This window comes from Equus quagga, chromosome 7 (genome assembly GCF_021613505.1).
Source record: "Equus quagga isolate Etosha38 chromosome 7, UCLA_HA_Equagga_1.0, whole genome shotgun sequence".
Classification (NCBI taxonomy): domain Eukaryota; kingdom Metazoa; phylum Chordata; class Mammalia; order Perissodactyla; family Equidae; genus Equus; species Equus quagga.
Genome location: NC_060273.1, coordinates 134,536,695 through 134,550,956, shown reverse-complemented (window position 1 = coordinate 134,550,956; position 14,262 = coordinate 134,536,695). Strand labels below are relative to the sequence as shown.

General features: G+C 45.1%; 1 protein-coding gene across 1 annotated transcript; it reads left to right on the top strand.

Annotated features, from left to right (window-relative positions):
- The first annotated feature begins 9,028 nt into the window (after positions 1 to 9,028).
- LOC124242979 (putative olfactory receptor 2W6) lies at positions 9,029 to 9,976 on the top strand. Its single transcript, XM_046668476.1, has one exon. The coding sequence runs from the start codon at positions 9,029 to 9,031 to the stop codon at positions 9,974 to 9,976; it is 948 nt and encodes a 315-aa protein (XP_046524432.1).
- The last annotated feature ends 4,286 nt before the right edge of the window (positions 9,977 to 14,262 follow it).

Sequence of the window (14,262 nt, the reverse complement as noted above, 5' to 3'; positions counted from 1 at the left end):
ATTTTTGGCAATTTAATTATCATGTGTCTTGACATAGCCCTTTTCAGGTTCAGCTAATTTGGGGTTCTTTAGGAATCATGTATCTGGATGTCCATTTCTCTCCCCAAGTTTAAGAAGTTTTCAGCTATTAATTCTTTAAATAGACTTTCTGTCCCCTTCTCTTTTTCTTCTCCTTCCAGGATTCTCATAGTGAATATCCAGTCACGCATCAATCAGTGTTGGGGATATGTGCTGAGAAATGTGTTGTGAGGCAATTTCATCATTGCACAAACATCATGGAGTGTCCTTACACAAACCTAGATGGTACAGCCTGCCACACATCTGGGCTGTATAGTGCTAATCTTATAGGATCACCAACGTATACGTGGTCTGTTGTTGACCAGAACATTGTTACGTGGCCATGACTATATTGTTCTTTTAATGATGTCCCACACGTCCTGCAGGCCTTCTTCACTCTTTTTCTTTTCTTTTTTTTGCTCCCCTGATTGGATCATTTCAAATGGCCTGTCTTTGAGTTCACCGATTTTTCTGCTTGGTTGAGTCTCTGTTGAAGTTCTCTATTGAATTCTTCAGCTGAGTCATTGTATTCTTCAGCTCCAGGATTTTTGTTTTCTCCTTTTTTTGATGGTTTCTAGTTCCTTGTTGAACTTCTCATTTTGTTCATGTGTTGTTTCTCTAATTTTGTTTAGTTGTCTCTGTTCTTGTAGTTCACTAAACTACTTTTTTTTTTCTTTTTAGATTGGCACCTGGGCTAACAACTGTTGCCAATCTTTTTTTTCCTGCTTTTTCTCCCCAAGTCCTCCCAGTACATAGTTGTATATTTTAGTTGTGGGTCCTTCTAGTTGTGGCATGTAGGACGCCGCCTCAGCATGGCTTGAGGAGCGGTGCCATGTCTGTGGTCAGGATCTGAATCAGTGAAACCCTGGGCTGCCAAAGCGGAGCACATCGACTGAACCACTCAGCCACGGGGCAGGCCCTACTGAACTACTTTAAGAGGATTATTCTGAATCCCTTGTGAAAGAGTTCATAGATCTCCATTTCTTTAGGGTCAGTTATTGGAGCTTGTGATGAGAAAGTGGCCATTCTGAGTCACTGCCTCAGAATTTACAGTATGACAACCCTGCTCACACCCCAGAGTCTGGAAGTCTGGGTGCTTAGAAGAGGATCTGACCTTAGGATGTCCACCTCAGGTTCCCTTTTGCTACTCCCGGGGCACCTTTTAAAATAACCACTTAGAGTTGAGCCCATTAAAAGTTAGTGACCTCCACCCTAACCACCTCGTAAGTAACAGGTGCCTGCTGCCCTGCTCTCCACCTGCTCGCTGGTGACCTGGGACAGAGGACTGCCCTTCCCTGGCTCATTGTGCCCCCTGTTCTGGGATCTGTAAGTAATGAATCTTGTGACTCTACTTCCTTCATGTGAGGGTACTGAAACCACATCTTCCCTCAAAACGACCCGGGGTTTTACTTCCCCAAAGTGGGAGCTCAGTGTCAAGGGAGCCACCTGCTGACCCCTGTGGGTGGCGCGTGCCCCCTCATTCAGCAGGTCATAATCTGAATGTTCTTAATGTAATACACCAGCTCCAGGCCCCACACAGACCTTCATTATTTCCCTTGGTAGTGTCACGTCTGCATGATCCTTTGGGAGCCTCGAGTCCTGGCATTGATTTCTGTGCATTTGAGTAGGCAGTCTCCTTGTCCAGACTTACAGGTTTGCTTTGGTAGGGAAAGATGTTCACCAGTCGGCTTAGCTTGGGGTACTGGACAGATCAGCTGATAGCGTTCTTGGGCAGCAGGGTCTGCTATTGGGGTCTCTAGATGGGTGAGGCCATTACCTGTGCTTCATCTCAGGGGTTGGGTGCTGCTGGCTGGACTATGTATTTGGGGGGCCTGCTGGCTGAGCTCTGTCTTCAAGTGGGGCTGCTCAGTGGACTCCCCGGTCAATGGGGCTGCTGTCTGTGTTCCATGGTCACGTGAAGTGGGCCATTAGCAAGGCTCTGCAATCACCTCTGGTTGGGCAGGTCACACTCTGTGTTCCCTGGAGACGTAGTGCCACTGATCGGACTCCCTGGTTGGGCAGGGCTGCAGGCTGGGCTCCACAATCGCTCCTGGTCTGATGGGGCCTCAGGCTGTGCTCCCCGACTGGATGTGGCTGGACTCTGCATTCAGGTACAGGACTAATGAAGCTAGTGACTTTAAGTTGAAGCCAATGCTCATTTACTATTCTGAAAATCCTAGGGCCCTTAAGAATTATGTTACACCTATTCTGTTTTGCTCTATAAATGGAACAACAAAGCCTGGGTGACAGCACCTCTGTTTAAAACATGGTTCACTAAATATTTTAAGCCCACTGTTGAGACTTACTGCTCAGAAAAACAGGTTCCTTCCGAAATCTTACTGCTCATTGACAACGCGCCTGGTCACCCAAGAGCTCTGTGGGAGATGTACGAGATTAATGTTGTTGTCATGCCTGCTAACCCAACATCCATTCTACAGCCCATGGGTCAAGGAGTAATTTTGCCTTTCAAGTCTCATTATTTAAGAAATATATTTCATAAGGCTACAGCTGCCATAGATAGTGATTCCTCTGATGGATCTGGGCAAAGGAAATTGAAAACCTTCTGGAAAGGATTCACCATTCTAGATGCCAATAAGAACACTCGCGATTCTAGGGAAGGGGTCAAAATACCAACACTAACAGGAGTTTGAAGAAGTTGATTCCAACCTTCATGGGTGAGTTTGAGGAGTTCAAGTCTTCAGTGGAGGAAGTAACTGCAGATGTGGTGGAAATAGCAAGAGAATTAGATTTAGAAGTGGAGCCTGAAGATGTGATTGAGTTGCTGCAATCTCATGATAAAACTTTAACAGATGAGGAGTTGCTTCTGATGGATGAGCAAAGAAAGTGGTTTCCTGAGATGGAATCTACTCCTGGGGCAGATGCTGTGAAGATTGATGAAGTGACAACAAAGGATTTAGAATGTTACATAAGCTTAGTTGATAGAGCAGTGGTGGAGTTTGATAGGATCGACTCCCATTTTGAAAGAAGTTCTACTGTGGGTAGAATGCTATCAAACAGTATGGCATGCTGCAGAGAAATCATTCATGAAAGAAAGAGTCAATTGATGCTGCAAAATTCATTGTTGTCCTGTTTTAAGAAATTGCCACTCTAACCTTCAGTACCCACCACCCTGACCAGTCAGCAGCTATCAACACCAAGGCAAGACCCTCCACCAGCAAGAAGATTATGACTCACTGAGGACTTACATGATGGTTAGCATGTTTTAGCAATAAAGTATTTTTTAAATTAACGTATGTACATTTTTAAAGACAGAATGCTATTGCATACTTAATAGACTGCAGTATAGTGTAAACATAACTTTTATATGCACTGGGGAACCAAAAAATTTGTATGACTCTCTTTATCGCCATATTTGCTTTACTGCAGTTGTCCGGAACTGAACCTGCAATATCTCCGAAATATGTCTGTACACACTATAGAATAGTATTCAGCCATGAGAAAGAAGGAAATCCTGCCATTGGGACAATGTAGATGGACCTTGAGGGCATTTTGTTAAGTGAAATAAGTCAGGCAGTGAAAAACAAATACCGTATGATCTCACTACATGAAGAATCTAAAAAAAAAACTGTACTCTTAGAAACAGAGGCATAGAAACAGCCAGAGGCCAGGGGATGGGGAAAATGGGGAGATGTTGGTCAAAGGGTACAAACCTCCAATTAGAAGATGATAAGTTCTGGGAGCTGATGTACAGCATGGTGACCAGAGTTAATAAGACAGTGTGTGCTCTAAAGTTTCTAAGAGAGTAGACCTGAAATGTTCTCGTCACACAAAAACGGTAAACAAGGTGGTGGCGGTGTGAACTAACTCTACTGTGGTCATCATTTCACAATATATACGTCTATCAAATCATCCTGCTGTATATCTTAAACTTACACAATGTCGTATGTCAATTATATCTCAAGAAAGCTGGAGAATAAAGACACATGTGAAAGAAGAAGAAAAGAATTTGGAATTTCAACCAATTCCCCGAGGATGCTGATGCTGCTGGCCCTGGGCCCACACTGTGAGACCCGCCAGCCTGGAGACAATGGGTGACCTGTCTGTGTTTTATGGCTACAGGGAGAGTCGGGCCAAACTTAGGGGCCAACTGTCGGTCAGCTCCCTGACTGACCTTTTCAGTTGTCACAGTATTGCTATTACTGTTCAAGGACCAAATTATTTTTAGGAAATTCCTATAAGGTCTAAATATTTCTAGGATTTTGGTCCTAAGGATTCCACATTCTATAATAGGAATCTTAAGCACTTCATTGCCAAGATCTCACGCGTACATCTGAAGTCAAACAAGTGAACACAGACAGAAATACGTGTATCAGCCACCAAGATGCAGACTTCACGGGAAGCAGGAAAATCACTAACAGTTACAACACTCCATCAAAATTGACAACGCCCAAATGTAAGCCATTTTATGTGAATCTCAATCTATTTATAAGTAGACACTAAGGAATGCACATGTAAAGAGTTGTAGATTCTTCCAGGAAAAAAATATAGCTACACTCAGACACATACACACAAATTTACCAATCCAAGTGAAATTTTGGAGAGATGAAGAACTTCAGGAATATCTGCTATCTGAGTAAAGAACATAGGTTTACCACCATTCTCAGGGGCCTTAATTGCATATTTAAAAGCTTCACGTAATTTCTGAAATAAGAAAAGATAATTAAGGTGCAGGATAATTAGGGGTATGAACATCAGGTCACATCCCTGTTCTGGCCCAGACCATTCACCCTCTAACAAAGGGAAACGCCAAATCATGCTAAGAGCTCCAATCTCCAGTACTGCAGAGAGAAAAGGTGCCATATTAAGGTTCAAACGCAGAACTTCTCTCCAGTTTGGGGCAAGGCTGCCTATTTTCAAAGTCCAAGAAAAGACAGGCTCCTATGCAGCAAACACACATTTTTATTCTTTGAAAAAAGGGCTTAACCTTGTTGTTTGTAGCCTGAAAAACCATAGTTGGAATCTAACCATCTTCCACCTCAATGAGTATCCGTTGCGTTTTATCTGACTTGATGGGAAGAGTGTGCCTTAAGGTCTGAGAGAGCTGGTTCTGGTTTTGGCAGCCACTAGCCACCAGCAGTCTGACCTTGAGTAAGTCACAACACATCTGGAAATTAATCCCTTTACATGTAAATTTAGAAGTTAATCTTTTTCAAGCTGCATGCAAGATTGTATTTTTTTTTTTATCAATAAAGTGTGAACAGCTAGGATCCAAGAAAATCAGATATATTGTGTTTTCTGCTACTATTCAAAGAGATTCCTGTCTTAAAGCAAGTGGTAGTGCCAATGCAAATTTAAGTAGTTAAATAAAATGTTGCAATCAAATTATTTTTGCCAGTTGTACAGATGGCTGACACTCCTATTTGTCTTTGGTTTAGGAGGTGTGCAGGAGGCGAGACGAGAACGACATGTGCACAGCAAATGTGGGGTGGGGTGGGGCATAGACACTGTCTGGTCACCTGGACTGGACTGGACTGGCTGAACACCAGCCCACGACGGGGCCCCATCATGTAGGAGATGAAGACACATCGGGTGGAGTCGAGGGAAGAAGTGAAGCTTCTCTGGGCTTCTCAACAGGGCAGTGACGGACCCAAGACTTCTCTGTGTCTGTGTCTCCCTTCCCGTGTTGGAGGGTGCGGATTCAACTCTTGGCTCCCCACAGTGTCATGGTTTTAACTTTGTCAGTCCGGGATCAAATGAAGAAATTGATCTACTTTCATTTTTACATAAAACCCAGACATCAATTCTCTCTTTAAGAAAACTGGAGTCTCATGTTTGGGAACTTTTGTGATGCTTTCCCGGTGAGCTCTGCCTTCATACATGGGGGCCGGGGCCAACCTCTGGATGCAAACCCCACTCCCTGAGGTCTTAGCTCTGTAAATAAGCTGATGTCTGTCCTCAGGCCCCCAGACTATTTCAAATTCCCAAGGCGACGGGGTGTTAAAATTGTCCTCTCATCCCCTTGGTATGCACAGTAAAATGACATCATGTTTGTTCTTCAAGCACTTAGAACTAGTTGCTCTTTCCTTTATCCCTGGGGGCCGTCTGCCATCCCCTTAGCCCTAAGGCACCTTATATACGGGTGTGAGATGAAATATGCTGGTTGAAATGTGGCTCTGTGCCACTGTGCCCACTAAGCTGCAGAGATGCCCTCTGGTCAGTCCTGGTAGCTTTTGCCCTCAGCTAACTATTTCTCTTCCAAGCTGTGCTGCTTAGAAGTTCACTAACTCCTCACTGGGGAAGGCTCTATTTTTGTGCTCAATCTCCCATCAGAGTTTTTGTTGGAATTTCCTTCGGAAGATCGAGAAAGTGAAAGGGACCAGAATTAGCTGCCTCATCCCTGAGAAAATTCTTGGCTGATCTCTGGAATTGAAGTAAGGAGAGCTGACAGATCGTAGATCTTTCACTTTCTGGGAAGAACAGCAGTGAGGATTTCGATATGAGCTTTGTTGTAGCAATGAGTCTTATTTCTGTACCCTTGGTCCCTTGCGTATGGGTATAATTATCTTTGTGACAGTTTTATCAAAGCACCAGAGCATGGTTCCCAACACCCACTCGCACTTTCACTCCATTTGGAGCAGTCACTGCACCCAATTCACAAGCAATCGAATGCCCCAAGTTCCAACAAAGTGGGTCTCAGACAGATAGATGAGGACGGATTATGTCTACTCTCTACCTCATTCCCCGTTGGGCATCCCCGGAGCCTAGATGCACGCATGTCCTCATCCTTTTCAGTCTCCTCATGAAATGAGAGCCAATTTGAACGGAAGATCTCTGTGTTGTCCTGTTTGGGCACAGTGCCACATCAAGCTTTGCAAGCCATCCTGGCAACGCTGAGAACTATCGCAAGCTTCTCCCCAGCTAGTGCTCACGTGATGGCTCGACTGTCAGACCTGTACCTGCCGATCGGTGGGGGAGCAGGAGTAAATGATCGACTTTAAACAAGTTTAAATAGATAGAAACAGGGGAGGGAGGCAGAGCCAATGGGACTCGGAGCTAACGGGTGGGACTGGCTCTGACGTGACCTTGCTCTGACATGAAGCTTTAGTGCGAGCACTGGCTGTTCTTTCGACCTCCCTGTCATTGAGGCCATTGGTCCCTAATGTGGAGATCCTAATGCTTGGCTTGTCCATCTTGCAGGGCTGCTGTGAGGAGGGCCCAGGACTGTGGGTGTGAAAGCTGTGAAATGTTTAACGTGTTGTAACTGTGAAAAGAGTGATGGTTGCTTAGAATGCTTGGGTGTAACCCTCTGTCAGAGAATCCAGCCCAATGCTTCGATCCAATTTCAGACCTTTAGGCCGAAGCTTTCAAAATCAGCACACACTTACAGTGTTATGTGCCAACTAAACTACTATAGGTGTTTGAACGACTGCATTCCTTTTCAATTTCCATTTTCAACAGCTCAGTTCCTTGCAATTTCATGGTTCTGAACTCAGAATATGAGCCAAAACCCATTAAAAAACTAGGCTCACTGATTTATACCGTTAGGCGAAATAGAGGAGAGCCTCTGGGTCTCGGGCATGAGGCCAAGCATTGGGTCATCCCGAATGAAAGAATAATAGGTTGAGAAACCATCACTTAGAGTAGGTAAATTGTAAAAAGATAATGTGATAAATTTGCAATTTTGACTGAGGAGTCAGGCCCTAAGTGATGCAGGTTGCTGAGTAAGTTGTGTAGCTTGTCGTCGCCACTTGTGGGGTCTTTTATTTGTTCTCTTGAGTGTGGGTGAAGGCTTGTGACAGGTCTGTGGATATAGAAGTGCGTGTTGTTCTTCACAACCGACACAGCAAAGTGTGTGGGACAGTCTCCCCTTGAGTGTTCGGCTGACCTCATAAGGCCGTGCTGCAGGCTTCGGTCCTTGGCCGGCTGCTTCTGATCATTCTTCATGGGCTTTGCTGAGGGTCCTGTGCCTGACGCAGTGACTGGAAATGGACAGAATGTCCACCTGTGGCTCTGGCTGGATAGAGCTCTTAGCTTCTCCACAGGTCTCAACAGGCGATGACAGAGCCGCATGGAGATACCCGTCTTTCCAAATGTTTCCATAGTCTTCTTCCTGCTGCTCCCTTCTGTGTGTTGCCATCTGCTATCACCACAGCTGATGCAAGCTGGCTGCACACTGGTGCTGGAGGCAGAGCCCCATCAAAGCCCTTGGCATAAACTGCAGAAACTGTGAAGAGCAGACAATGTTGAGGGCATATACCCAGTGTCCCCAGTCACATAGGCATGTGAGGTGTGCGTGTAGATTTAGAGAGGACATAACCTGCTTTCCAGCTTGCACAAGGAAGCACCAAGATATGGAGAGAAAAACTGGATTTCAGGCCACACATTCCCAGACGTGCCTTTCATAAAGGCAGAATCCAGTCTCTTATCTCAACTTCTTTCAGGGTCAAAAAGCATTGTGTTTAATCTCAATAAAATTCCACGTCATTAAGGAGTTGCCTGGCAGGTACATTCGTGGATTCCCTGAGCATCATCCATGAATTTGGTCCTTTGTGCCTTTGAGCGCACTGGTTCCTCTTCTTGAGACGTGTTTTCCTCAATCTGCCACATGTAAAATTCTTACCTGTTATTTGGAAAACTACTAAAACCCCCCTCAGTTACTGCAGTCTCCCCTAATAGGAACTCCTACAGGGGTTTCCCTGGTGAATTGGAAATAATTTGCAAAACACTCAGCTTTTCAACAAATCTTCTTCTAGAGAACTTTCATTTTCTCCCTTCTTTGTGTTATTTACCTAGGAGGCCAACTCCTGGGTCAATTCATCCTCTACCCTCCAGGGGCATTTGGCACACTACTTAGCATACAATAGGTGTCAATTAGTGTATGCTAAAAAGAGAATGACTCTCCTAACTTTGCAGACCCATAAATGGAAATTGGAGAGTGTTGGGTGCAGTCTTCATTTGCGGCCTCATCCAATTCTTTTTTTCCGCATCTCCATAACAGCTGGGGAAGATTATGGGAAGAGACAATGACAGCTACCAACAGGCATTCATCCTGGTGGGGTTTTCTGATCGGCCTCGACCGGAGATAATTCTCTTTGCTTTTATCCTGGTCTTTTACATCCTGGCCCTGCTGGGCAACACTGCCATCATCCTCTTGTCGATCATGGACACCAGGCTCCACACACCCATGTACTTCTTTCTAGGGAACCTGTCATTCTTGGACCTCTGCTGTACGACGAGCATTGTCCCCCAGCTGCTGTGGAACCTTTGGGGTCCAGAGAAGACCATCACCTACCATGGCTGTGTGGCCCAACTCTATATCTACATGGTGTTGGGCTCGACTGAGTGTGTTCTCCTGGCTGTCATGTCCTATGACCGCTATGTGGCCGTCTGCCGGCCCCTGCATTACACTGTGGTCATGCACACACGTCTCTGCCTGAAGTTGGTGGCCGTGGCTTGGTGTTGTGGCTTTCTAAACTCCTTTGTCATGTGTCCCCAGATGATGCAACTCTCTCGATGTGGGCGTCGCAGGGTGGACCACTTTTTGTGTGAGATGCCTGCTTTGATTGCCATGTCTTGTGAAGACACCATACTGGTAGAAGCGTTTGCCTTTGCCCTGGGGGTCGCCCTTCTCCTGCTGCCCCTCACCTTGATCCTTTTCTCCTATGGTGTGATCGCTGCCACTGTGCTGAGGATCAAATCGGCAGCGGGGCGCAAGAAGGCTCTCAACACTTGCTCTTCTCACCTGACGGTAGTCTCCCTCTTCTATGGAACCATCATCTACATGTACCTGCAGCTGGCCAACAGCTACTCCCAGGATCAGGGCAAGTTCCTCACCCTCTTCTATACCATCGGCACCCCCAGTGCCAATCCCCTCATCTATACCCTGAGGAACAAGGATGTGAAGGTGGCAATGAAGCAGCTCGTGCGAGGGAGGAAGGGGCTGGGGAAGCCTGAGTGAGAGGAATGCTGGGGTGATAGATGGTACTCTGCAGACACTCCCGGAGACACGTCTATAACCACGGGGAGAGCTAATATTCAAAGACTGGAGTGAACGTAGATGGGCACAATGCTCTTGAGATTGACCCTGTCCTCTGCTCTCTGGATGTGAAGCGGCTTCCTTCTGCTTAAAGGTGTCTGCTTTAGGAGATCTCTACTGTACTTGCATTTCCTCCATCTTTGGGCTTTAGTCACAACTGCAGGGGCCCTATAGATCTAATTCAAAGCACACATTCTGCAGATTATGTCATGAAATGTCAAATAAAAATGAGACAGCATGAGTGGCCTCCTCTTGAAGCCCCTTTATTTATGACTGCAGTGGTTTTTCAGAGAGGGGCGAGTCAACATCAGTAAAATCAGTCCTGTCCCAGACATAGGTTGATTCTCCGTGACTGAGGAGTGTTCTTTGATTTGCTTTTTGAAAGGAAGGAAGAGTTTGTTAGAGTTGTCTGCACCTTTTCCTTGACTTTCTCTCATAGCCAAAGCATTTACAAGATAGTTGACTGGAGTTAGAGTCCAAATGAAACACATCAGAATAGAATGAATCACTTTGGTCTCCTTAGCAGGTTACTTTAATTAGCTATGTGTGTTCCTCTTTAAAGACAGCTGTGCTATATTCAGATTAATTACCACTCCCTCCAAAAAAAAAAAAAAAAACTTTGATGGGCAAAGTGATTGGAATTGGAAGTTACTAAGAGCAGTCCTTCCAAAACTTGGTTTTGCACCAGAACTCTTGAGATAGGAATTTCCAAGAACTCTTTAGACTTCTTGCATCAAAAACTCCAGGTGTGGAGTCCAGGCATCTCTGTTTTTAAAAACTCTTCTAGGGGCTGGCTCCGTGGCCGAGTGGTTAAGTTCGCGCGCTCCGCTGTGGCGGCCCAGGGTTTGGATCCCGGGTGCGGACATGGCACCGCTCGTCAGGCCACGTTGAGGGGGCGTCCCACATCCCACAACTAGAAGGACCTTCAACTAAGGTATACAACTATGTACGGGGGGTTTGGGAAGATAAAGCAGGAAAAAAATTTTAAAAAAAAGAAGAAGATTGGCAACAGTTGTTAGCTCAGGTGCCAATCTTTAAAAAAAAATTAAAAAAAAAACTCCTCTAGATATCACTGATGACAGATTTGGAAATAATTGTTTTAGAGATAATTTAAATCCAACTCTTTGCACCAACCAGGAATCTCCTAGAGCATTCTGAGTGTACAGCCACCTTTCTGGGCATGAGCAGCACTGCGAACCAGGCAGGGAGGAGTCATCACCCACATCTGGGTTTGGAATTGATCTGTCCTCTCTCTGGGTATCTCTTGGAGTCTAGCACTTTTCATGTGTATTATTGGGCTAAGAGTCTTCTTTTTGTGAGGTTGTAGTAGACGTTACATACAGTGAGATGTGTCAAGTGTGAGGCAAGTGGTCTCTCGACAACATTTGCCTTTCTTTCCATGATCCACAGCCACTGGCAATCTATTCCTTTTGAAATAGATTCAATTTTGTTATTTAGATCTTGTTTTAGTAAAAATCGTGTTTAGCATTTTCCCACTCAAATCTGCAAGGTGAAAAACTCCTTCTCCCAGATATGGGAACTTGCTTCTTCAATATGAGGTAAGTAGGGTCCCTCATGAACTCTCCGAGGACTCTGCTGCACACTTTAGCAGCGTAGCATAAGTGTGGGGTGGGGTGGGGGGCAGGTGAGGACCCGGGTCCGCGTGCTGCTTCTACACTGTTAGTAGATAGCAGAAGTTCAGCTATGGGGATTACGGGGGAGTGGGTCACAGACTACGACAGAGGCTAAATCTGTAATAACAAGATAGCCACATGGAAATGGGAAAATTATTTCAAAGTCAACTAGGTGCTTTGGAGATATTAAGAATAAAGTGAAATTAATTTGTTTCTCTCATCTTCCTGTATTATGAAGATGATCACAAGACCACATAGGGAAGGTAGATATTTTTTACTCCATTTGCAAATGATGTGATGAAATGAAGGGAGGCTGAGGGGTTGCTCATTCTTACGAGGCAAGTGAACACCCAAGACAGAGCTCAGTGTCTGTCAGACGTTTCCCATTTCCCACTGAGTTTTCCATTTCATCAGCTGCCTCTTGTGAATTCAGGCTGTATGCAGTTAAAATGTGGACTATCTAGTAGCCCAATGTGGCCTTCCTATTTTATTAAAAAAAGACCATTTAAGTTTCCTTTTAAGCTCAAGAAATCACCCACAGACATTATCTGGGAAATAAAAGACTGAAGGAATTCTGTCTGTTGTTCCAAATGCCAGTCCTTTTCTCTATCCCTCTTCTTCTTGTTGCGTCTCTGTGATGTGACAATCACAGACAAAGCATCCACACACATATAATAAGTGTATTTCCTGCTGATCTGGAGTAGAGTGCTGGCCAGAGAGGGGACGTCATTTCCCAAGTGGTTCTATTCTTTCACTGAAAACCTCCTACAGCCATGCTATTTCCGCAATAAAATTTCCAATAGGCCAACATGATAAGTATTTATCAAACACACATATATCCTGGAAATTCTAAGGAAATCAAAGAAACTGACCTGGCCGGGGGGTGGGGTGCCTGCCCATTCATACCTCCCTAAGTACGCCCATTTTTCCTAGCACTGCGGCAGTGGACAAATTTTGCTCCAACAAAACCTCACCCTTGTATATACTTAATAGTGAACAGGAGTTTCAGGAGATGGAGTGAGGAGTCAACCAACCAGTCAATGAACCGGCCAGTGACCTCTGTACCAAGTCTCTTTTAGGGGTTTAGGAAACTGACTTGGAGATGCTCCCCAAAACTTCATCAGTTGAAAAGAAATTGGAATCAAGTACTATATAATAAAATACAACAAAAAGTAAAGTGAGGAAGAGAAGACATGGAATAGTGATAAAAGATTTGGCCAGAGACTTGAGTTAGAATAACTGGAAGTTATAGAATTCTGATGATCTGCAAAAATATTTGAAAGGAGCAAAAAAAAAATAATGGCATATGGGAATAGATATTTCACCCTGAGAAATATGGCAGCACAGGCAGAGTAAGATTGACTGTAAATGGTCTTAAATCACGGCAACAAAGATTTCACGTGAAAAGAACGCTAGTAAGGTCAAATTTCCCCGGAGGACTGTTCACCTGGGACCGGTAGATGCAGCCCACTTTGGGGTTTGCACTGGAATGTGCTGCGATGTAAGGGCTGAGCTCCCACCTTGCAGAATCCCTCTTTGGGCCTCCATGGTGCCCCCTGGTTGTGCAGGCTCAGAGACTCAGACTCACTTTAACCAACTTCATCAGAGCCTGCGTATTAGAGCAGGATGGCAATGTGCTAACTTCACGATGAGAGAAAACTGTCTTTCCATGGTACCACTCCTTCTTGCCGATGAACAGTAGATTTTACTCCTGTTGGGAAGCTACATGGGGAAGCAAACGATCAGAAAGTGGCTTGGTCAACGTGTAAAGCAAATAACAGGAATTTGATTTAAAATGAAGATTTGATAGTATCAATCTCTGCTAATACACAATATCTAACTCTCAACTAGTGTTTACCATGGGCCAGGCACTCACAAACATTTTGCCTTATATAACCCACTTAGATCCTTAAAACCACCCTGAGAAGAGAGGTAGGTGCAGAGAGGTCTGTAACTCCGCACAGGTCACACAGCTCATAAAATGCTGGAGTCAGGGACTGATCCCAGAGTATCTGGCTCCAGAGTCCATGCCTGTGACCCTTGGTACATCCTGCTTTACTCGCAGCTCTGAACAAAGGACAAATACAGTCCAAGTTTAGTACGAGGAACTCCCAGCTAGCAGCCTCTTACAGATGTGATGGGGCTTGAAAAATGAGCTGAGCTTAACCATCTGATTATTTTCTCACAAACTGAGAATTGAGAATGAGAGGAACTAAGACAGCAGCAAGTAAGACCTGAAGCAGACACATCATCATGCAGAAGAAGGCCAGGCAGAGATCAGAGAGGGGTTGTTTGGAGGGGGCATGTGTAAGGTACTGTGGTCCTTGGGTAAAGGAGCCAGAGGGAGAGGCAAGGAGGCTGCCAGTAGGGAGGGAGACAGGAGAAGGGCACCTGTCGTGGGAAGGACCGTGGGTCTTGCTGCAGATCCTTTTCTCCTGGAGAGCCCAGGTGGTGCTCTGGTCTCTGCCTCAAATTCCCGTGGGATCACTCATCTACTTTACAGCAACATCCACCTTCTTTCACATGAGTTGGCTTGAGTTGGTCTTTCCTGCTTTTACTTAAAAACAAATAAAG